At 40.5% G+C, this 25,234-nt stretch overlaps 1 protein-coding gene across 5 annotated transcripts in view; it reads right to left on the bottom strand.

Annotated features, from left to right (window-relative positions):
* Window positions 1–25,234, bottom strand: part of LOC307198930 (S-adenosyl-L-methionine-dependent tRNA 4-demethylwyosine synthase TYW1) — a 286,923-nt gene that overhangs the window by 205,507 nt on the left and 56,182 nt on the right. For all 5 annotated transcript variants that reach the window (XM_079946281.1, XM_079946282.1, XM_079946280.1 and 2 more), the window contains 3 exons: window positions 23,719–23,837; window positions 22,085–22,194; window positions 8,331–8,508 (listed from right to left, as the gene is read on the bottom strand). In XM_079946281.1, the coding sequence (XP_079802407.1) occupies window positions 8,331–8,508; window positions 22,085–22,194; window positions 23,719–23,837 (407 nt within the window). The remainder of the gene's footprint in view (window positions 1–8,330; window positions 8,509–22,084; window positions 22,195–23,718; window positions 23,838–25,234) is intronic.

Below are 25,234 nucleotides of genomic sequence, written 5' to 3'. Positions count from 1 at the left end.
ACTGCCACACATACCATATAATGACAGTTCTCCAGGAATGGGACTTTGAAAGAGTTCCAACTCTGTTTTGTCCCTTCCCCTGGCTGCCAGGCTACTGGTTTTTACCACGACTGTAGGCTACTAGTTTGCAGAGCTGGAGAAGTTGGAATGGAATAAGGACATGTTAACACATCACAAATCTTACTGTTCATATTGCAATTCAGCTAATTTTCTGAGGAACAGTGGGTTTCCACCACAGCCTACTTTAACCCATTTCTAAGCTAAGTTTCAATCCTGAGCCTTAAAAGACAAATCTTTTTTTAATTTAACTTAGTTGTTTTTTGCTTCCTCTTTACTGTACAGAGCCTGGATCCAAAGAAAAAGGGCCATCCCCATACCCACACATACCCCTCAACAAAAGCCTTCAGTTTCTACTTTAGCCACTGGCTTCTCAGAATCCAAAAATCAAATATTCTAGTGTACTGTTGCAAGAAGTCTTGGGAGAAAAAAAGACCACTGCAGTATTCAAAATATTCTTGTATTGTTAATGCATATCATAGGAACACTCTTTTTTCTTTTTAGCCACGCCACGCAGCTTGCAGGATTTTAGCTTCCCCGAACCAGGGACTGAACCCAGGCCCCCAGCACTGGAAGCATGGAGTCCTCACCATTAGACCACCAGGAAATTCCCTAGAAATACTTTTTTGACATGAGAATAAAAATACTATTTACTGGGGGCAAAAAAACGTTCCTCAGATTGTTGCATACCTCTGATTAAGAATTTGATTCTGACAATTTTTGCTGGTATTCTCACTGTTTTTATAGAAGAGTAGGTTTTGAAGGTCTGTACTCTGCTATTCCTAATAACCAACAAACAAGTTTTGTTTTTATTTCCATCACAATTCATCACAATATTCCTTCTTTGACCCATAAGCAAATGAAAAGTGCATTGCTTAAATTATAAGCATATTGGAATATTCTAGTTATCTTTTTGTACTGATTTATAGTTTAATTGCATTGTGTTCACATAGCATGATCTACATGATTGCAATACTTTCTTGTAACTTGCTATAATGCCCAGCATATGGCCATTTGGTAATTTTTCTGAGAGCAACTTCTGTGCTCTTAAAAGGAATTTATATTCCAAAGTTTCTCAATTCAATACTCTATTTCTGTAATACACGCTAAATTTGTTAATTTAGTTGTTCAGATCTTCACTACTATTCCTGATTTTGATTTGCCTGTTTTATCAGTGTGAGAGAAATGTGTTAAAAACTTACTATTTCTCCTTATTTTGAAAATCTCCAATTTTGAGATTATGTTACTGATTGTTGAAAAATTTTGAATTACTGTTTTACGTTCCTGGTAGGTTTAATATTTTATAATTAAGAAATGTTCCATCTTATCTCAAGTAATGGTTCTTGCCTTAAAGTATACTTGACCAATATTACTTAGCCTACCTTTCCAAGGTGCTTTTCATATATTATCTCATACACTAACAATGCCACTATAAGGTAGTCATTATTATTGCAATCATTTTACAGATGAGGAAACTGGGCACTGAGAGGTTACCTTCCCAGTGTCAGAAAGACAGCAAGAGATACAGTCAAGATTCAAACCCAGGTCTCTTCTAGACAGAGCACAAGCTCTTCATCACTTCACTGTGCTGCCTGTCTCTCTTTTTTTTTTAGCCCATCCAGAAAAGCATAGTTTTGAAAAGTGTCCCATCAATTCACAGACACAAAAGAAGACTATATTTTAAACTTAATACAAACAAAACAGGCTGGGAGAAAAAAAAAACTTCTATTGAAAGGATCAGGTAGTATTTATAATCAATCTTCATTTCATTGTAACTGTTACCTATAGCCACGTAGAGCTGATACATACAAGAAAACTTTATTTTTATTAAAATTAATGTATTTCTTGATACATTTTACTAATATGTGAAGAGATGTCCAATTTATAGAGGTTCTCTAACACATATAGTGAATATCTTAGCAAATACTAGAGAAAACAAAACATAGAGCAAACAAAATAACAGAAATACAAGTGGAAGAAGTAAGAGAACAAACAAAGTTCACACATGGTTTCAATGAAGGTGCTCAAAAGTAAACGTACACGGGGACAAATTCTGTGGTGGTGGAGGAGGTAGGTGTAGGAAGTTAAATGTTAATCGTGTCATAGTTAAAAATGGAACACAGCTCTGTCTTCTTATGATAAGCCTGCTAGCAGGGAGAAAGCTTTGAATTAACTATACTTATCACAAAAGAAAAAATTTAAGATTTTAAATGTAAACTTAAAAATAATCTGAAATAGTTAAGAAAACCGTGTAGAAGAAGGGGTAGACAAAATAATTAGCTCCTAAAGGTATCAGAAAAAAGCCTGAGAAAATCTGGTTAAAATGTTAAACCTTGTATTGCTACTGATGGGAGTAGTTGTTTTTATATATTTTAAAAATAATAAAAAGATTCTGCGAAAAAATTTAAAAAAAAGAAAATCGTGTAGAAGTGAACTAAAGATGAAGCTAAGAGTGAGCCAGTCGACAAAGGGCTGAACATTTGACTCTAAATCTTCTCATGCTCATAAAGAGACACAGTTATAGGATTCAAATGTCCACAAAGTAAGCACAAACTAGGTTCAGTGTTTCTCAACAACTTCCTTACCTTACAACATGGTCTACTTTTAGCAAGATGTCTCACGTAGGTCTTTGACATCTTAGCACAGAACAATTTACAGGAAGTAATGACAGGGAGTGCTCCAGTGGGACAGTGATACCCAGGTGTGATGGGCCTTTCTGACTGCAGGGCTGAATGCAAGCATAGACCATACAGTCTCAAGAATAAGAGTCCTAAACTCACATGTCTGCAGGAACCAAGTATGATATAATGTGAGTCAACCAAGACACTTTTTTATTTATTTAGCTATTTATTTAATACATTTATTTATTTATTTTTAAAAATTTGTTTATTTTATTTATTTAATTTTGGCTGCATTGGGTCTTTGTTGCTACGTGTGGGCTTTTCTAGTTGTGGTGAGCAGGGGCTACTCTTCGTTGCGGCACGGGCTTCTCATTGCAGTGGCTTCTCTTGTTGTGGAGCACGGGTTCTAGGCACGTGGGCTTCAGTAGTTGTGGCGCACGGGCTCAGCAGTTGTGGCTCGCAGGCTCTAGAGTACAGGCTCAGTAGTTGTGGCACATGGGCTTAGTTGCTCCGCGGCATGTGGGATCTTCCTGGACCAGGGCTCGAACTCGTGTCTCCTGCATAGGCAGGCGGATTCTTAACCAGTGCGCCACCAGGAAAGCCCAAGCAAGCCACTTTTAAAGGAAAAAGAAGTTCTTTGGACACCAAAACACAGACTACATGTGAAACATTCAAGAATATTCTTTCCTTACTCAAAGCAAGATGCTTCCCATTTTTCTTGTATGTGGTACTCTGTCTCCCTTTCGTTGTTTCATGTCTGTTAGAAATGGCGACAGAAATTTCTCTGCTGTAAGAGAATCTACAGTGCGATCCCTCTGACAGGTGGCAGATGAGACTCAGCCTCAGGGCTGAGGAGACAGTAAAATGGTGGAGAGCGTGGCAAACTGAAAAGCAGAGGCTTTACAGAAAAGACAGCCGTTCCTTGCTGTGATATTGTCAGACAATAAGGAACACACATGCAGTCTTTGTCCCTAGTTCCTGGCACAGAGCTCCTAAAACTCTTGGTATTTCCCGAGTGACAGAGGTGAGAAGTGCCTTTTGTTATCTATAATAAGCCCCTTTCAACCATACAAGAATTTATATTAATGGGGTAACTCCTGATGCGCCCATGGACACATTCCAGAGAGGGGCTGGTGCCCGAAGAACCGACCACGTGATTAGAGGGTTGGCACTTTCAGTTCCCCCTGCAACCTCTAGGAAAGGGAGATGGGCTAGAGGTTGAGCTAATCACCAATGACCAATCACAATGATTTCATCAATCCTGCCTATCTAATGAAACCTCCATAAAACCCTCCCAAATGACGGCTTAAGAGAGCTTCCGGGATGGTGAACACACTGGGTGCTGGGAGGGTGATGCGTCTGGAGAGGGTGGGGAAGCCCAGGGCCCTTTTCCCCACATCTTGTCACATGCAACCCTTCTATCCAGATGTTTGAGAGTTGTAGTCTTTATAATAAACTAGTAACAGTAACCGAATTGTTTTCCCCAAGCTCTGTGAACTGTTCTAGCAAATTATCAAACCCAAGGAGGGGTTGTGCGACACCCCAATGTACCGTCGGTTCATCAGAAGTACAGGTGGCAGCCCGGGACTGTGACTGGTGTCTGAAGCAGGGGGCAGCCTGGGACTGAGTCCTGACCCTGTGAGGTCTGTGCTAACTCCAGGGAGACAGTGTCAGAATGGAACTGAACTGCAGGACACCTAGCTGGTGCCTGCAGAGAATTAGAGGACTGCTTGGTGTGGGGAAAAAAACACACATCCGGTGTTAGAAGTGTTGTGAGTAAAAAAACAGATAAGAGTGAAGTGTTCTGGTGTTGTAAAAACAGCACTTCATACTTGGCTCTTGACAATTTTTGCCAGATTGTCTTTTTCTCCAAAGTCAGAAATCTCTTTTATGAAAAATTTCTGGATTTTAAATGTTGGCTAAAAAAAGAAAAAAAAAGTTTCTAAACATGCTACAGGACAAATAAAACCTACTCCTTATCAACTGCCAGTTTGAGACTTCTGGTCTCAAGAACTCTCCAAGCTTTCCCACATGATTAATTAAGTTCCTGAAAAAGACCGAGTCCTGGTACGTTCAAGGTTATCCTCCTTGTACAAAGCACAGCCTGCTGTGCTATTCGGTAGAGTACAAACATGGCCATAAACTCTCCCTCTCCTTGTACCCATGACCCTTTGCAATGTAGCTTTGAGTGCCCCTCACTGACTCCAAGCTTGGCCACGTGACTTGCTTTAGCCAAGGAGAAGTGAGCAAACGTGACACAAGCAGAGGCTTGAACGATGCCTGTGTGTTGGAGTTTATCCTTTCTTGCTGTTCACTGAAACCCTGCCACCACGTGGTCAACTTCAGACTTGCTGGAGGATAAGAGGCTACACGAATAGAGGTCCCAGTTGTCCCAGGCAAGGCCATCATAAACCAGCCATCCCAGCATATCTGCCAACTGACTAGACACATGAACAACACTGAGACCAGCAAAGCCAGCCAAGATGAAAAGACCTCCCAGCCGATTCACAGAATTACAAGCTAAATGAATCGTTGCTAGTTTGACTGACTCAGTTTTAAGGCAAGTGGTTACAGCAAAAGATAACTGATACATGCTACAGTGTATCATATATCAGTTTTACGCCGATCAAAAATACCATTACAGGGGCTTCCCTGGTGGCGCAGTGGTTAAGAATCAGCCTGCCAATGCTGGGGACACGGGTTTGAGCCCTGGTCTGGGAAGATCCCACATGCCGCGGAGCAACTAAGCCCGTGCGCCACAGCTACCGAGCCTGAGCTCTAGAGCCCGCGAGCCTGTGTGCCACAACTGCTGAAGCCCACACTCCACAGCAAGAGAAGCCACCGCAACAAGAAGCCCGCGCACCACAACAAAGAGTAGCTCCCACTCGCCACAACTAGAGAAAGCCTGCACGCAGCAACGAAGACCCAACACAGCCAAAAATAAAAATAAAATTAATTAATTAAATTTTAAAAAATACCATTATAAAGGCACTTGCTTTTGTGGAACTAAGAAGGCTTTTTCTCAAGAGAAAGGGGTTTTTTTGTGTGCAATCACCACCAGATCTATCATTAACATTAAGTGTCTTACACATTCTTGTCACTTTTATTAATTAGCCTCTATGTCAACAAACAAAAACATAAAGCTACCTAGAATGCAAAAGCTTTCTCATTTGCCTAAGGTGTCTGCTTCTATCTTCAACAAATCCTCGAGGACCACTCACTGTGAAAACTCCCTTCAGTGAACTGTCAGCAAAGAACCATATGCTTTAGAGCTGGAGGGGAGACTGAGATCCTTTTAAAGCAAAGTTAAGCATCCTGAAAAGGCCACTAGCCTGAATGTAATGCTTGCATGTGGGTCAAGGGAAGGCTAGTTGACAAAGTCAGGATCTTCTTCAAAAGATACCAAGAGTATGGGTTAGGCACTGTAGTAATTTAGAAATTTGTTATTAAAAAAAATAATTAGTACACAGCCAACCACCCAGAGAACATTATTACTTCCTAGTGTATGCTCAAAGATAAAATGGTTGCAAGAGGTTCATCTAACAGCTGATTTGAATGAGCAAAGTGCATCAACATTAGAGGTTAACTTCCAAAATTCACGATCTCCGTGCTATATTAGTAAATCCATAGCCTTGTTTTTCTGTAGGACACCAGAGACAATTGGTATTTAGAGTCCTCCTAATTCACGGAAATAAAACAATATTATCTGCACCTAGGAAATTTCTCTTTCCATTTTCTCTTGGACCACTTTCAAGTACATATCTTATTTAATTCTCTATCATTTTCCTCAATCCATGATGGCATTCACAAAGAATACCACGTATTATCAAACAATGAATCACCCTCTCTGGTTATTAGCTTACATGCCACTCCTGGAACATTCAATTCTTTTTAGGCATTACAGTAGGCCCTCTGTATCCGAGGGTTCCACAACCACGGATTCAACCAACTACAAATCAAAAATATTCTAGGGAAAAAAGATTCCAAAAAGTTCCCCAAGGCAAACCTTGAATCTGCCATGTGCCAGCAGCTATTTACAGAGCATTTACAATGTATCGGGTATTATAAATAATTTAGAGATGATTTAAAGTGTATGAGAGGATATGCGTGGGTTATATGTAAACACTATACCATTTTATAAAAGGAACTTGAGCATCAGTGGGGTTTGGTATTTGCAGGGAGTCCTGGAACCAGTCCTCCTCAGATACCAGGGACGACTGCATGTCTTAAATTTGGGATAGACTCCTTTTTTCTGTGTGTGTGTGTGTGTGTGTGTGTGTGTGTGTGTGTGTGTGTGTGTATCCCAACACCACTCTATCTGAACCCCGCCCTCATGAGCCATTTGAAAAGTCAAAGATCTTAACAGAAAAATTTAAAAAAAGGAATAGTAACCCTATGCAAAATGTACACACTGACTTTTTTTAAAACCTTTCCCTTTTAACTTTTTATACAACTTCAAAAAGTAATATTTAGCTATCTTTGTGACAATGTTACTGATTTTCACTTTACTGCCTGGTAACTAATAATTTTAATCAACTCTTTGATTTCCTATGATGCTAAATTCTAAACCAAGCACCTACAGTGTGCCAGGAATTATACTAGTGGCATAAAGATAAATAAGCAGGGGTCACTGGCCCAGGGACTCACAGTCTAATGAAGAAGGCACAAGTAAATAACAACCAAGTAAAAGTTAATGTTTTTGGTACTGTAATATGTGTATAGTTCAAGTATAATGCAAAATCAGGTCATTTCCAGGTCCCAGGAGATGGTCATCTCTACCTGGAGAGCCCTCCGAGTCATCCAAACCAACCACATCATCTTACCTCCTAAACCCGCTTCTTCCTCACACGATCCCTCGACTGTTACAGGGCCCCACAGTCCTAGCAATCAACATGGCTGGAACTTTCCGAGTCACCAGTTAAGTCCTCTTCTGTGCAGGGCTCACAGAGCCATACAAACAGTATGCCAAGCTTATCATGCCTCAGTGATACCTTTTTTAAGACTCCTCATTCTGTCTTACTTTCATCCTTTTAACTCTTACCTAGACAAACGTATAATCTGCTATCCAGTTTCCTGCTTCTTGGCTCACCCACTTTATACCGTGCTGGCAGACTACTCTGCAGAAAGCAAGCTCTTTCTAAAGAACAGCATTTGAAGTCATCTGCAACCTTGTCCCAACCTTTCCAACCTGGGTTCCAGTTGCCAGTCTCTTTCGCACACTCTGTGGTCCTAATCAACTATATTTACATAATGGTATCCCAAATACCCCAACTCTGTAACTTTCTCGGACAGTTCTTATTAAAAATCCACAGTTTCCTATCTCCCCAAGTACCCATCCCAGCCATACTTTAAGATCCAAATTTAATGAAGCCTTTTCTGAGAAGTTTTACCCTGCTTCTCTCATCTAAAAAAAAAATTGCTTTCTCTTTTGAATTCCCCCAGCAATTTATTTGTGCCTCTATTTCTTAAACTAATGTTATCTTCCCCGATAGAATGGATTTTTAAAAGCAGGAGCTCTGTCCCCTCAAAGCCAACATTTGTATGTACTTAGTAATCAGTAAGTCCTTTCTGAATATATTAATGCCTGTTAGTTTTACTTTTCAGTCAAACACAGAGTCAAGCAGCAGTATCTTAACAAGCTGGACCACTCACCTGATTTCCGCAGGGAACTGTGCATTTGTGACCAGGAAACTGGAGATTTTTCGCTCGTGGAGTAGCTTCAAAAACCTGTTGATTTCTGGGTACATGATGGGTTCTCCCACAAGGGATAATGCACAGTGCTTTACTGTCATTCCTTCCTCAAAGCGTTCCTCTCTGACACCTGGCACTCCTGGAGAACATGGTGGAAAGGAACAAGCTCAATAAGGCACAGATAGAGGACATCACTTTTATTTTTCTTAATTAAAAATTTAAAAATTTTTCTTAATGGTTCTTTGATTTTAGAGGGCAAAATTACTTTTGATACCAACCAAATACTACAAAACAAGAGCCTGGGGGCGGGGGGCAACCCTAACATTATTAAACCAGAAAAAAAAAACCTAGAATTATTATATCAGCAATCTCATCCTTCCTTTTAGTATTAATTAAACTACATCAATACAAGCAGGCAAAACTAACTTTGTTATTAGCTAATTATTTGGAACACAGAATGTATTACTTTCCATAATCTGCTTAGCTCTGCATTCTTTCATGTTGGTCTAAGACAATGAACTCAGTATATAGCTGCATAAGGAAAGCCTCTCCTATACCAATCATTGCCGCCTTCATTCCTCAGGTATTTTGAATTGAGAAACGAAACGCAGTCGGTCCAAAAGAAGAGAGGAGAGAAAAAGAAGCCTGCAGTTCTCACCTTTGGCTTCATATTGGAATCACCTGGAGAGTATCGTAAACTACAGCAGCCTAGGTCCACTGCCAAAGATTCTGTTTAACTGGAGTGAATGCAAGCCAGAGTAACGGGAGCTTTAAAAGTTCCTCAGGTGATTCTAATGTGCAGCCAAAGTGAAAAACCACTGCATAAACCAGAAGCCCCCAAACTTATATGCCAACTAGAATCACCTTGGAACTGTCAACGTTCCAAATTCCAGGCCACAGCACAGACCAATGAAATCACCATCTTTGGGGGAGGGGCAGGGGCATCAGGAGCTTTTTGAAGCTCCCCAGGTGATCCCAATATGTTTGGGGATCCACTGCCACACTGCCACACACCATTGGTTCTCGACCCTAGTTAGACATTGAGAAATAACCCAAAGAACTTTAAAAAATCCCAGTGTCCAGGCAGTATCCCAAGCCAATTAAATCGCAACCTCTAGGGACGAGAGCCTGAGACATCCGTATTTTTTAAATGCTCCCCATGTGATTAGAGTGGACAGGATGGGTTAAGCAGCACTGCTCTAGACTCGATGTACTGTAGGAAAGCATGCATTAAAAAAATAAATAAATAAAAAGCATGCTTGAAAGTCCCTCAATCTAACACACAGTTTGAAAGACTTGGAAATTGCTTAAAAAGGCAAATAAAAATATATCTCCTTTACTTCAGATATTTCTATCCATTACGCTAGTTTCTTTTTGAAGAACACATTCTCTCTAAAGGATACAGATTCCTCACCGAGATTGGAGGTAGGAGGAAACACGTTCATATTCCCTCTCAGTCATTTATGAGCCGTCTCTGAAAAGTAGTTTTCTTGACTGTAAGCAGTACTTAGCCCAAAGAATGTTTCTTAGAATTAAATGAGATAATGCATGGAAAAGCTTTAGAAGAGGGCCTAGCACACACAAAAAAACATTCATTAAGGAGTTTTTCTTCTCATCACCTTTACCCTGGTTTCTTAAAATGATTAAATCCCAGTCACTATCACCTTAAAGAACAACAACAACAAATCTGGAGAAAATGAAGTTAGCTCTCACTGCTTGCTTGTGCTTTAGTTTCCAGGAAGTGACTTTATTTTACACACACACACAGGCACACACACACAATCTACTTGGAAATAAGCAAGGGCAAGTAAATACCCAAGACATCAAACCAACATAATGCCTGCTAAACTCAGAACAATCTAAAAGTGGCAGCTTTTATCTTCTTTTATGACTACCTAACTGCAATTCTAAGAATGTATTTCATGTCAGTATTTGGGGGATGAATAATTTTTTAAGTTATTGAAATCTAATATCTTAAGTGAATCAAGGTTTTAAATGAAACTTGATCCGTAACGCAGTCTGTGTTACCAAGACAACTCAGCATTAAGTATAAAATTTCCTTTTTGTTAAAAAAAAAAAAATCAGTAACTTTAATCTCGCTGGGAGATGAGTAGAAGGGCAGATTTAATCAGAACTGCAAAATTAACCTAAAACTCAGAAAGCAGAATGACTGAGCAGTGGCCGGGCCCTAACCACTGGAAGTCAGACACACCAGGTCCAAATTCTTGCTCTACCACTAGGCTGGTCTGTCTCCTGGGTCAAGCCACTCACCCCCTCTACACCCATTCCCTAATCTATAAGATAGGAATTTCACATGCACACAGTTGTAAGAATTCAACGAAATAAGCCACATGAAATAACAGGTCTGGTACCAGGCCCAGCACATAAGCATTCAAAAAAATCTTATTTTTATTATAGTAATTATTTCATGAATTGAAATAGAAATTCAATTATTTCCATTATTTTAAATAAAATGGTAATTCCATTCAATTCAACATACAGTTGACCCTTGAACAACAAGGGCTAGAACTGTGCAGGCCCACATATATGTGGATTTTTATATATATGTGTGTGTGTATATGTATATACACACACACACACAGGAAAATTTTTTGGAGATTTGTGACAATTTGAAAAAACTAGCAGATGCCCCCCACAGCACAGAAATATCCAGAAAATTTAAGAAAAACTTAGGTATATCACGAATGCATAAAATATATGTAGATACTTGTCTATTTTATCACTTACTACCATAAAATACACATAAATTTTTTTTTTTTTTGGCCAGCCACACGGCATGCAGGATCTTCCCCGACCAGGGATGAACCTTGGGAGCTCGGAGTCTTAACCACTGGACCGCCAGGGAAGTCCCAAATACACATAAATTTTTAAAAAGTTAAAATGTATCAAAACGTACTCACACAAACACTTAAGGACCACACATAGCACCATTCCCAGTGCAGAGAAATGTAAACAAACGTAAAGTTGCAGTATTAAATCATAACTGCACAAAATTAACCGTAGTACCGACTGTATCTCAGTAATAATTTCCTAGGATCTCCTGTTGCTACCACACTGAGCGCAAGTGTTGCAAAGTATCTGCTTGAAACGCCATGCCACGTGAGGCTCATCATCTCCACGTGAGCAGTTCATCTCTCCAGTCAATTGCAAATTGCAGTAAAAGGCAATCTCTGGCAGTTCTCTGGTAGTTTTCATCATGTTTGTGCAATACTATGAACCTTGAAATAACACCACAGGACCCACACGATGTGCCATTAGTGATGCTGTAAGTGCTCCCAAGAAGCAGAGAAAAATCATCGCATGACAAGAAGAGGGTGAATGGCTTGATATGTACCGCAGATTCAGATCTGCAGCTGCCGTTGGCTGCCACTTCAAGATAAATGAGTCCAGTGTAAGGACCACTGTTTAAAAAAAAGAAAAGGAAATTCATGAAGCTGTCGCTGCAGCTACACGAGCAGGCGTGAAAACCTTGCGCTTTTTGCAAAACGCCTTTGTATCTCATATTGAAAATGCAGCTTTTATGTGGGTGCAGGATTGTTATAAAAAAGGCATACCTATAGATGAATATGAGTCAAAAGGCAAAATCATTATATGACAACTTAAAGCAAAAGGAAGGTGAAGGATCTAAAGCTCGAGAATGTAATGCCAGTAAAGGATGGTTTGATGATTTTAGAAAGAGGCTTGGTTTTTAACATGTCAAGGTAACAGGAGAAGCAGCTTCTGCCAACCAAGAGGCAGCAAAGGAATTCCCAGCAAAGAAAATCATTAAGAAAGGATATCTGCCGGAAAGGGTTTTTAATGTAGTCAAAACTGCTCTATTCTGGGGTGCAAAAAAAAGCCTCAAAGGACATTTATTAGTAAGGAAGAGAAGCCAGCACCAGGATTTAAGGCAGGAAGGGGTAGGCTAACTCTACCGTTCTGTGCAAATGCAGTAGGGTTTACAATCACGACTGCCCTTCTCTACAAAGCTGCTAACCCCTGAGCCTTGGAGGGAAAAGATAAAAACCAGCTGCCAGGCTTTTGGTTGTACAGAAAGAAGGCCTGGACAATGAGAACACTTTTTCTGGACTGATTCCATGGATGCTTTGTCCCTGAAGTCAGGAAGTACCTTGCTGGTAAGGGACTGTCTTTTAAAGATCGTTTGATATTGGACAATGCCCCTGGCCATCCAGACCCCATGAGTTCAACACCAAAGGCGTCAAAGTGGTCTCCTTGCCCCCACACACAACATCTCTAATTCAGCCTCTAGATCAGGGGGTCAGAAGGACCTTTAAGGCTCATTACACATGGTAGTCTACAGAAAGGACTGTCAGATCCCTGACAGACAGAACATTAGGAAAGTCTGAAAGGGTTACACCACTGAAGATGCCATCCTTGTTCTAGAAAAATGTGTGAAAGCCATCAAGCCAAAAACAATAAATTCCTGCTACAGAAAACTGTGTCTATTTGTTGGGCATGACTTCACGGGATTTACAACAGAGCCAATCAAGGAAATCACGAAAGGGATTGTGGATACAGTTAACAACAACAACAACAACAAAAAAGGTGGGGCTTCAAGATATGGGTCTTGGAGAAATTCAAGAGCTAGCAGACACCACACCAGAGGAGCGAACAGAAGATGACTGCATGGAGATGAGCGCTTCCTAACCAGTGCCAGACGACGAGGAAGAAGACAGAGAAGAAGCAGTGCCACAAGCCAATGGACACCAGGCAATCTCAGAAGCGTTCGATTATTCAAGACTGCTTTTGACTTCTTTTACGACATGGACCCTCCTCCTATGATACGGGCACCAAGACTAAAGCAAGTGGTGGAAGAAGGACTGGTACCATATAGAAACGCTTTTAGAGAAATGAAAAAGCAAAAAAGTCAGACAGAAATTGCTATGTATTTACATAAAGTCACACCGACTGTGCCTGCCTGCCTCTCCTGCCTTCCCTCCCCCACCCGAGACAGCAGGGAGATGCTGACATGTCCATGGAATCTGAGTAGCATGGATGGCCACGGCAGGGTTTTGAGAAGGGTGGCCTAAGAAGGGTGGATCACATTGGGTGCTATGTTGAGAACAGAGGGGCAAGCAGAGAGGCTAACCTGCCACAAGGATATTACATAATCTAAGCAAGAAATGATGGTGGCTTGGACCAAGGTGGTGGCAGTGGAGGTGGCAAGAAGGGCTTATCAGCTGGGCCTATTTCAAAGGTATAGTCAAAGGCTCTATTTTGAAGGTACGTTTGAAGGATTTTCTAATGGATTGGATGTAGGTTATGAGAAACAGGTGTCAATGATTTCTATAAAGTTTTTGGACTAAGCAAGAGTCACCATCAATTGAGACAAGTTGGCGGTAAGAAAGCCTTAGGGGTAACATGGGGGTAACAAGTATTGGGGGGGGTGGAGGTAGATACCATGTGTTCAACTTTGGACACGTGAAGTTTAATATGTCTGTTAGATAGCTGAATGTGTGTCCAACATTCAAGTTTGGATTCTGGGAGAAAGGCCTATGTGGAAATAAACATTTTTGTGAAATGGATGGTATTTCTATCCAAGGGCCCGAAGCAGATTACCAAGGCAAAAAAGGCAGTTAGAGAAGAGGACCAAGGACTTAAGTCTACGCAATCACATATCTGAGGAAAGAAGAGGGACCAACAAAGGACGTTACCAGGGAAGAATGAGGAAAACTTACAGGCAAAGAGATCAACTGCTATCTTCTCGGAGAGCTACAGCTAATAAATATCAGACACCTATGAAAACAAACAAAAACCAAGACCAAGAAAAAGCCTGTGGGTAAGGCTTTAAAAGAATAATTCTGGGATTTTAAAATATCCTAATTTTCTCAAAAGTAAGGCACTGAGAATATGTAAAACCTTGGTTCTCTCCTTCAAGAAGCACATTTCTATTTCATGCTCACTGTCAGAGGCGATTACAGTGCTCCTCCAAAAACAAGGCCCTCAGGGACTCAACCTCATGCTGTCTTTCACTGTCCTCAAAGAAATATGTCAGAAAATAAGACATCCTCCAAATTTCTAATGGAAAGCAGTCCTGGGGCCGGAGGACAGCCCAGGCAACAGCAGACACTACATTTCAGTAGCAAATCTATAGGGATATTTCCCACTGTGTGTCTGTCTGTCTCTCTGTCTCTCTCTCTCTCTCTCTCACTCACACACACAGAGCCTGTTCACTTCATGTTTCCCTAAACCTTATCCCTTTCACCTCTAAACTCTGCTTTGGTTTTGTTTTGTTGTTGTTGTTTTTGTTTTTCGGTTTGGAGGTTTTTATTGTTGTTGTCGTTGTTAGTTTTCTTTGTTTTTGTTTTTTCTTAAGCAAGTTTTGTGACATTTCTCAGCCTGAACAGCGTCCTGATCCTGAATACTCACTACAGTCATCATATTAACTAGGAAGCACTCCTTACCTCACTGAAAGATGCCAAAGCAAAAACTTAAGATTCCAGAATTTTTATCCTAAGGTCATAGCAATAAGCTGAATAACCCAGAAATAAAAATGATATAAGGTTCGGGCTTCCCTGGTGGTGCAGTGGTTAGGAATCTGCCTGCCAACACAGGCGACATGGGTTCAAACCCTGGTCCGGGAAGATCCCACATGCTGCGGAGCAACTAGGCCCGTGCACCACAACTACTGAGCCTGCGCTCTCAACCCCGTGAGCCACAACTACTGACCCCGCGTGCCACAACTACTGAACCCCACATGCCTAGAGCCGGTGCTCCGCAACAAGAGAAGCCACCACGATGAGAAGCCTGCGCACCACAACGAAGAGTAGCCCCCACTAAGAACAGCTAGAGAAAGACCACACGCAGCAATGAAGACGCAACACAGCCAAAAATAAATAATTTTTTTAAAAAATGATATAAGGTTCAATGTAGAGTATTCCTATTCCTTTGGGGGTTGATTAACCCCCCCCCCTCTATTCTGAATACTTTCTTATGCCTTTTTTTAAATTGAGGTATAATTGATATGTGTGAGTATTCCTCTTTCTAAAGATTGGACCAATCAGAAATAAAACATTTTCTTCTTTCTTCTCAAATAACAATATAGCTCCTGGCCAAAGATGTTCCTAAGAACCCCTCCTGGCTGAAAGTCATATATAATATATCTTTGATACAGCCACTTCTACTATGATGTTTATTTCATAAATAAACTTCGGAAAACAATTAGCAGGCGGTGTTCTCTTCCCCGCCTCCCCGACATTCCTTTTGGATGTATACTTCAGCACACCTCGTTCCTGAGGACCATCTGTTGGAGACCCTTTATTTTTCGCATTACTTCACTTCTAGCTTAAACTATAGATTAAAACATCTAGCAACAAATGATGTCACCTTCACATTTGCACCTTCAGCACCGAGGACTTTCCTCACAGAGAGGGTTCACTCACTTGATGTCAGCTGAACTGATGGGAAGCTGAGCTAAAGAAACCTGAACTCCATTCTCTGAAAACTATTTCTCCCTGCTATGGTGGTATTTAGAGGGCGGCAGTGAGCATTTTGAAAAAAGGCCGAGTTGCACTGTAATTCTGACCTACTTGTAATCAATGTAAAGTTAATTTTGCATGCATATAAAGGGGAAAGCTAATAAAAGTCATGGGAAGAAAGCTGCTTTGATGATCAATGAAATAACTGAAAAGACAGTGATTGCCCTTGGAATTGAGAATAGATGCATGAAAAGGGAATGTTTAAAAGATGAGTATATCTTCAAAGTGTGCTCAAGGCTGGCCACTCAGCTAAAGCTGGACACTCAGAGGCAAAAACAACAGTACGCACAACAAGTCTCATCCTACGCAAAAATACGATCATCAAATGACTGAACCAGACCCATAGGAGAGAGCGGGTGATCATCACGGGCTAGGAAAGCACCCTGTAAAACAGGACTCCAAGCTAGAGTAAGGGAAACTATTAATGAGTGACCTCTAAGGAAAGGCTAAAGTGGAGATACCCAGAAAATGACAAACTAAGAAGGAAATGGAACTAATCATATTGTGGTAATTATTTCACAGCCTGTCTATATATCAAATTGTCATGTTGTACATGACACAATGCTATGTATCAATTGTACCTCAGTAAACCTGGAAGAAAACACAATGCTTACACAATGCTATATGTCAACTGTACCTCAGTAAACCTGGAAGAAACTTACACAATGCTATATGTCAACTGTACCTCAGTAAACCTGGAAGAAAACAGTCATGTTAAAAATAATAATAATTTTATTAGCTGTGATAATGATATTGTGTTGATGAAAAAAATCTAACGTTTAAAAGAGATTCATATTGAAGTTTGAAGGCAAATGTGATACTTGGGATTTGTCTTAATTACTTCAGCAAAGAAAAAAGGGGAGATAGAGAAGTAAGTATGCCAAAATTTTGACAATTTTTAAATAGGGGAGAAAAGGATATGGGGGTTTATTGTGCCATTCTATTTTGTGTATACTTGGACATTTTCATAATACGATTTTTTAAGAAGTTTAGATTAAAAAAGAAATCAGGGCTTCCCTGGTGATGCAGTGGTTAAGAATCCACCTGCCAATGCAGGGGACATGGGTTCGAGCCCTGGTCCGGTAAGATTCCACATGCTGTGGAGCAACTAAGCCCACGCGCCACAACTACTGAGCCTGCGCTCTAGAGCGTCGTGCCACAACTACTGAAGCCCACGCGCCTAGAGCCCGTGCTCCGCAACAAGAGAAGCCACCGCAGTGAGAAGCCTGCGCACAGCAACCTAGAGTAGCCCCCGCTCACCGCAACTAGAGAAAGCCCGCATGCAGCAAAGAAGACCCAACGCAGCCAAAAATAAATAAATAAAATAAATAAATAATAATTTAAAAAAAAGAAATCAGATCAATTCATGTTATTAGTAAGGAAAAATAACCATGGTATATTAAAGGGTAAAAATAAAGTACTGTAAATTTTAAAAAGGGAATAAATGTGGAACTAGGAAAAAATAATAGACTCTCCACCAGGGGCTGATATGAAATCTAGAGTTAGTTACGTTCCTGCATCTTTACCATCCAAAAGTAGGATGTGTGTCAGAGCTGCACCCAGGTGATGGCACTCGGTTCAGAAGAGGTAGAGTCACTTGCATTAGTCTCACCATCCTCACCCTGAAGCTGACTATCCAGAAAGGAGGGTGACCTGTTTTATTTATACCCTTAAGGATGAATAAAAGGTAGAATATAGAGATTTCACTGATTGCAGGAGGAATTCAGGTTCATTAAAAAAGAAAACTTTAGATTATAACCATTGATAAAGACTGAGTGAAGTTATAAAATCTCACTGCCAAGTTGAATGCCCACAGTAAACAACCATCAATTTGAACACCAGATTACTTACTGCCAAGAGCCAAGAACATAGAAAACATAATACTCTGAAATATTAAAATTCTATCATTTTGCCAAAGTTATAATAAAAAGAAAAAAATTAACATTTTTGTATCGTAGACCACCCCAGTCTTCCAGAAGAACTTTGGATTCTTACAAATTATGTATTTCATCCTTTGGTAATTAGTTTTTTTTTTTTTTCCTTTTCTAATACTATAGTTTCACAGCAGGATTTGCTTTGGTTATGATAGCAATGAGACAGATTTTCAAAAAAGTAATGTCTTGATTAAGCACAGAATAAAGTAAAAAGCATTAACAAATAGTCACCACCATCCAAAAATTGGAAACTAAGGAAGTTCTCATCTTAGTGAAAATATAATGAGAGCTCCTTTATGCCCATGTGCCGACCTGTCTACTGCCCATCACACCTTCAAATATACACCTATTTTCTACTACTACTTTAAAGAAAAACTGCTTTGGTACCCTGAAGAGTGTCAGTGTACAAATATCAACCAGTTCCAATTTGGAAACCTTTCTAGAAAATTTATTGTCGATTCTATAAAGACATGATTTGCTGACATGGTAACATTTTGTCAAGTCAATTAATTAAGGTATGCAAAAAGAATCCTTTGTGAGAATTACAAGGGCAAAGTAGATACTCTATCAAAGCTATTTCTAAGGATGAAATGAATGGCAGTTGTTGAATGTTTGGCGGTCACCCTCACCCCCTTAGGCATTCTCACCCCTACTCAGGATTCACTTGTTCACAGACATGCTCTTCCTTTCTCCCTGCAATCCTGTATCTGTCCTCCCCCTACAAGACTATATATATATATATATATATATATATGTTTTAAAACCCTTTTGTCTCTTACACCATGGATACCTAAAGACAAACCATCTGAGATACCTACTGATTAAAGCAAGCACAAGGTGGGATTTCCCTGGTGGTCCAGTGAGTAAGACTCCGCCCTTCCAATGTGGGGGGCGGGGGGAGCCCGGGTTCGATCCCTGGTTGGCGAACTAGATCCCGCATGCATGCTGCAACTAGGAGTCCACATGCCTCAACTAAGAAGTCTGCATGCTGCAACTAAAGATTCTGTGTGCCACAACTGAGACCCAGCGCAGCATAAATAAATAAATAATAAATAAAAATAAATATTAAAAAAAAAAGGCAAGCACAAGGTTACTAACCAGGTATACCTTTCTGCACCCTCCAACAAGCTAGGCAGACAACAAAGACTAGTGTTCACCGACCTCACCTAACACATGTTATTAACGTGAAGAAAGGCAGCCTCATGATTTATTCATCTCTTATTTCCATTTAAAGTGCACTTGCAAAAATACTCCTGTCAGAAAAATTACCGTCAAAACTCAGATTGTCGTTCTGTATCAAGGACATCTCGGAATGGAAAAATGAATGTCTACTCCTCAGGACTGCTTCCTCCCATACAAGTCCCCTGGGACACAGTTTATTCAGGGAGATTCCCAGATGTCCAGGAAACACACATCTTCAGCCATCACCCCATTATTTAAGGGTTCAACTGACTCTTTAGGCACTAAACCAAAAGAAACTGATTAGACTCTAAAGACAAATTACTGGCATTTCCCTGCTTCTGATATTATTACCAGGGATGATTCATTTTACCTGTCAACTTGGCTGGGCCATGGTGCCCAGATATTTGGTCAAACATTATTCTGGATATTGCCATGAAGGTGTCTTTTGGATGAGATTAACGTTTAAGGCAGTGGGCTTTGAGTAAAGCAGACTGCCCTCTCTAATGTGGGTGGACCTCACCCAATCAACTGAAAGCCTTAAAAGAACAAAGGCTGACCTCCCCCAAGCAAGAAGGAATTCTGCCAGCAGACTGCCTCTGCATCTGAACTGCAATTCTTCTTAAATTTCCAGCCTGCTGGTCTACCCCAATGGATTATTTTTAATCTATCTTTTTGATTGGCCAAACCTGCACGATTACATGATCCAATTCCTTAAGCCAATCTCACTCTATCAATCTATATCTATCTATCTATATATATATATATATATACACACACACACCCACACAGTGGGTGTGTTGACTCTGTTTCTCTGGAGAATTCTGACTAGTAACTATCCAAAAGAAAACAAGACTTTGCCTTGAAATTTATTTAAAAGGCATATGGTTTATTTGAAGATCAACAATCAATAATATTAACTAAATCAACAAACAGTCTAAGAAAAGCTAATAAATTCCTGATGTGGAGACTTCCTAGTTCTTCACCACACAGTTTCATTTAATTTTCCAAAAGACTGGTAAGAGACACTGCTTTATCCAAATAAGAGAAAATGACTTGTTCAAAAAAAAAATGCTTGAGACTAAAAGCCAAGATGAAATATTAAAATATTTATTAGCATCTCTGAAGATGTACAATAGGTTAGCACATACACAGACACACACAAATATGTACAGGGCAACTTTCTCTAGAAAATTCATAAAGAATAAAATAAAGGTATAACTGACTATCCTTTATAAATTATTATTGATCTTGAATCATTATTTGCATTGCTTTCCCAACTTCTCCTAGGAAATCAGAAGAGTAATAAGAAGTACCGCGGTAAAAAATAACAAATAGATTTGGTCTTTGTTCCTGGTTCCCCACACAGAGCTCCTAGAACCCCTGGGATTTCCTGAGTGGTAGGAGTGTCTTTTGTCCTTCATAAGGAGACCCCTTTGAGCATACCTAAATTTATGCAAATGGGGTGACATAGGGCAGGATCCCTAAATAGCCTCAGGCTGGGGCTGGTCACCAGAAAGACCAAGTGTTTAAGGGACTGGAACTTTCAACCACACAGACCTGTGAGAAAGGGAAGAGGGGGCTACAAATTAAGCTCTATAGTCTCTTGAACAAGATCTGATGAGCTTCTGGGTTGGTGAGCATGCCAGGAGGGTGGCCAACTCCATGGCGACAGAAGCTCCTGGCCTTGGGACCATTCCAGATGTACTTCTCCACCTGGCTGTTCTTCTGTGACCTCTATATATCCTTTATAATAACATGGCAAAAATAAGTAAATGTTTCTCTGTTCTGTGAGCCACTCTAACAAACCAGGAATCCAAGGAGGAGGGTGTGGGAACTTCCAATTTATAGCCAGAAGCACAGGTAACATCCCAGACTTGTGATTGGCAGCTGAAGTGGGGGGCAGTCTTATAGGACTGAATCCTTAACCTGCGGGGCCTGATGCTATCTCCAGACAGTGTCAGGATTGAATTAAATTTGTCGGACACCCAGGCAGTGTCGCTGAGACCTGGAGAACTGCTGGGTGATGTTAGGAAAACAACATCAGAAGCACTGAGACCTCAAGAAGCAGTGACCTGACCGAACAAATTTCTTCGCATCAAAGAATCACCTGATCTTCAAAATGCTAATTACTGGGGTTTATAAAGACTCCCATTGATGATGCTAGCACCACAAGAGGGCCTATGTCAAAACAACCATGGTTGCAATTCATCTTTTTTGTTGTTGTATATGAAAGGAAAGGATAAAGAGGAGAGGACTAACCAGTGGCAGGTGGAGACAGAGGCATGCACATTTAACAGGGAACCTAATAGATTTATTTCAGTTGATCATCTGCAGCTGTCGTTATATCACTTTACAAGTCCTCCACATCTATCTACGGTAGTGGGTCTCAAAGTATGGTCCCCAGTTCAATAACATCGATACCACCAGGAAATCTCAAAATGCACATTCTCGGTTGCTACCTCAGACTTACTGAATCATTCTCTGGGGAAGGAGACCAGGAATCTCTACTTTAATGCACGATTCTGATGCACACTAAAGCTTGAGAACCAGCCATCTCCAGTAGAGTCAAATACTTTGAACTATGAGACACAACTGGATCAGGAAATTCTAGAAACTGAGTGGCAGAATTCTACACATCACTGTGGATCATGTGGAGGAAATCTGATTAATATTAACCCTCCTTTTTTGTAAGGCATTTATTCAAAAATGCTTTCCCAATACCAACTGATATTACTTAAGAATTTTCCAGTGCTCTAAAATTCTCAGTCCATCCACAAGGCTGCTTTGTACCCAACAAGACAGAACAATAGCAAAAGTTTTTAGGAAGAATGAGGATATACTTCCAGGCAAAACTCACAGGCTGAGTGTACCACATTATAAATAGCTAAGCTTTGAATTAAGTTTTTTAATTCTCCCATCATATAAGATATAAAGTTATTAGTAAAAACTAAAAAGGCCAAGACATATATAATATTTCTACAAAGTTTTCACTTTCCTATATGAGAACTGCCAGCAAGGACAAAATCCTGCCAAAGGAGGCAATTCCTCTGCCAATTTAATTCAGGCTATTAGCATCCCTTTGTAGAGGGATAATAAATACCTCTAAACTGCTTCATCATGTTCTGATGGTTTTCAATGGCTTCCTTTAAGATCATTTCAGGCTGGTCCATCTTCCACCGCCATTCAGTACCCACTGGATTGGTGTGGTGCCTAGAAAAAAGAGGCAGAAGTTCTAAAGGACTCCCTGCATTAAACCTCAGCTAGTTACCTCCTATGAAGGAGTCCATATAATTATAAAATCAGGGTTGGTTTCCTACAAAAAGCTCAGCTACTTATAGCTGTAGTTTACAACTTATTTTGAGTCATGACACCTAGCAGAGAGGGGTAGATGGCAAGTGCCTGGCCAAGACTGAGACTTACTCGGGACAATATAAAACGTGCAGCCCTCTCGCAGCCATACAACACCAGGCCAACAAGCATCCAGTAACGACCACCAGTAGAATATTGTTGCAAGACCCTCTCTGAGAGGCAGTGCAATGGGAAGACCTAATTGAAATCCCAGAAAGGAACAAAGCAGAAAAAAATGTAGAAAAATTATGGCCAACAATTTTCCAAAGTTAATGAGAAACAATTAACCACAGATCGAAGGAACTCGCAAAACAACAACCAGGGTATTTTGAAAACAGCCTAGGGCTTCCCTGGTGGCGCAGTGGTTGAGAGTCCGCCTGCCGATGCAGGAGACACGGGTTCGTGCCCCGGTCCGGGAAGACCCCACATGCCGCGGAGCGGCTGGGCCCGTGAGCCATGGCCACTGAGCCTGCGTGTCCGGAGCCTGTGCTCCGGACGGGAGAGGCCACAACAGCGAGAGGCCCGCGTACCGCAAAAAAAAAAAAACAGCCTAAAAATACAGTATCTAAACTAATGAAAACAAAAGAAAATAAGAAAACCTTCAACTTAGAGAAAAAGGACACACTACTTAAGAACAAAGGTTAAAAATTATTTCTGAAAACTCATCAGAAAACAAATAAGCCAGATGAAACTATAATGACACCTGAAAGAATGCATAAAGGAAACAAACTTGTCAACTCAGAATTCTATACCCAGTGCAAATATCATTCCAAAAATGGAGTAATAAAGACTTTTGCAGGACTTCTCTGGTGGCTCAGTGGTTAAGAAGCCGCCTGCCAATGCAGGGGACACAGGTCAAGCCCTGGTCCGGGAAGATCCCACATGCCGTGGAGCAACTAAGCCCACGTACCACAACTACTGAGCCTGCGCTCTAGAGCCCATGCGCCACAACTACTGAACCAGCGCTCTAGAGCCTGCAAGCCAGAACTACTGAGCCCGCATGCCACAACTACTGAGCCCGCGTGCCACAACTACTGAAGCCCACGCACCTAGAGTCCATGCTCCACAACAAGAGAAGCCACCACAATGAGAAGCCCACATACCGCAACAAAGAGTAGCCCCAACTCACTGCAGCTAGAGAAAGCCTGCATGCAGCAACGAAGACCTAATGCAGCATCTTTTAAAAAAAAAAAAAATTGGCAAGCCCCTGATAAAACTGATCAAGAAAAAAAACAACAAATGCATAAATATAATATTAGGAATGAAAAAGGGGATTAATTACAGAAACAACAGAGCTTTAGGTAAATCTGAGTACAGTGTTGGGCAGAAATTGATTATTACAGATCATCACATATTTGGTCACCATGGCCATTCATTTTTACTTACCGCCAACAGAAGACACATTTATTTGCACACGCCAAGCTCGGGGTAGTTTCCATGCAACGATGGCTTTCAATGCCATAGAACGTATGTTTATAGCAACCTCCTCTCCCTCGGAGCATGGACTGTGAAAGTACAAAACAAACGATAATTTGAATAAAGTCCTCACAGCAAGGAAACAAAACACCAAGGCATCATTTTAAAGAAGAAACCATGCGTTTCGTAAGCATAAGTACCCCTACTGGTAGCTGCATGAGGCAGAAAATTAACATTAAAGCCTTATAGTGTTTTGATGGTGTTTGGGTTTTGATACTGCTCTGGGTTTTCTACAACCTAATGAGATAAATCTATGATTCATTAACTCTGAAAGTTCTATAGGGAGGACCATGGATGCTTTCATTTTCAAATCCACCCAACTGCCTCAAATATTAGTACAATAATATATAATGCCAAAGGAGAGATAAGACAGGCTCTCAGAATGGGGGGGGCGGTGTAGCGCTCATCTGAAAGAGTATCTCTGCATTTAACAAAGGAGGGTGGGTTAAGGAATGCAACCTGGAGCATATTCTATGTCAACCAAATGGTAGAATTTGAATATACTGAGACTGTTGAGGGGGCAAACAGCATGTACACAAGAAACAGATTATTCCAGAAAAGAACACTATTTAATATGTGATTGGTAAAACCACGGGAAGTGCAGTAAGAAAGGTAATTTGAAGAAACACTGCAGATCAACTCAGGGTTGGAATCACAAGATACTATCAAGCTTCCTGAGGTATCATCAGAAAGATCCGTCTAGGAGCTCTGTGCAAGGTGGGCTTGATTCAGTAAAAGTGAAACCTGTGAGGAGGTTATGCAAGAAAGGTCATGGTGATTTGTCTCAAAACATTAGTGGAGGAAACAGGAAGGGTACTACAGAGGTACAATCAGTGCCATCCCCAATTAGAGGGGCAAAACAGAGGAAGTCATCCAAGATAACTGAGGTTTTGAGCCTAAGTGACTCACATACTATGGAACTAACAATGGGAACAACAAATGAGGAGACATAGATGGAGAGCCTTTACACATATATACCAGTGTATAATATACATCAGTGTACTGATATTACAATGCTGTCCACATAAAATCTACCAGCTTGCTACTGTGTCAGTTGATCACAAAGTCTTATTTTTTGGTCCTGATAAAAGGGGTTCCCCTGTCCATCTCACTTAGTACTTACACTAAGAAAAATAGAGTGAAGGAAAAATATTGTTCAGGATAACTGTTTCTACAAACTCTCTTCCAAGTTCCCAATAAAATATTCAAGAAGGCAAACAAAATATTTATATCTTGCAAGTAACACTGAAAACTACAAAGTCCACCACATGCAAAAGTCACAGAGTAATTACCACTAAATATCAACATCACGCCAATGGAGAAACCAAGTTGAAGACTTGCATGTTTCACTCATTATTTAGCAATTAGTTAATGTACTTCAAGCATGCTGTGTACTGAATGTACAATGACTAATAAGACAGAGCCC

Source organism: Stenella coeruleoalba (assembly GCF_951394435.1).
Source record: "Stenella coeruleoalba genome assembly, chromosome: 15".
In the NCBI taxonomy this organism is placed as follows: domain Eukaryota; kingdom Metazoa; phylum Chordata; class Mammalia; order Artiodactyla; family Delphinidae; genus Stenella; species Stenella coeruleoalba.
Note: the sequence above shows the minus strand (reverse complement) of the source record. Positions and strands in the feature narration are given on the sequence as shown.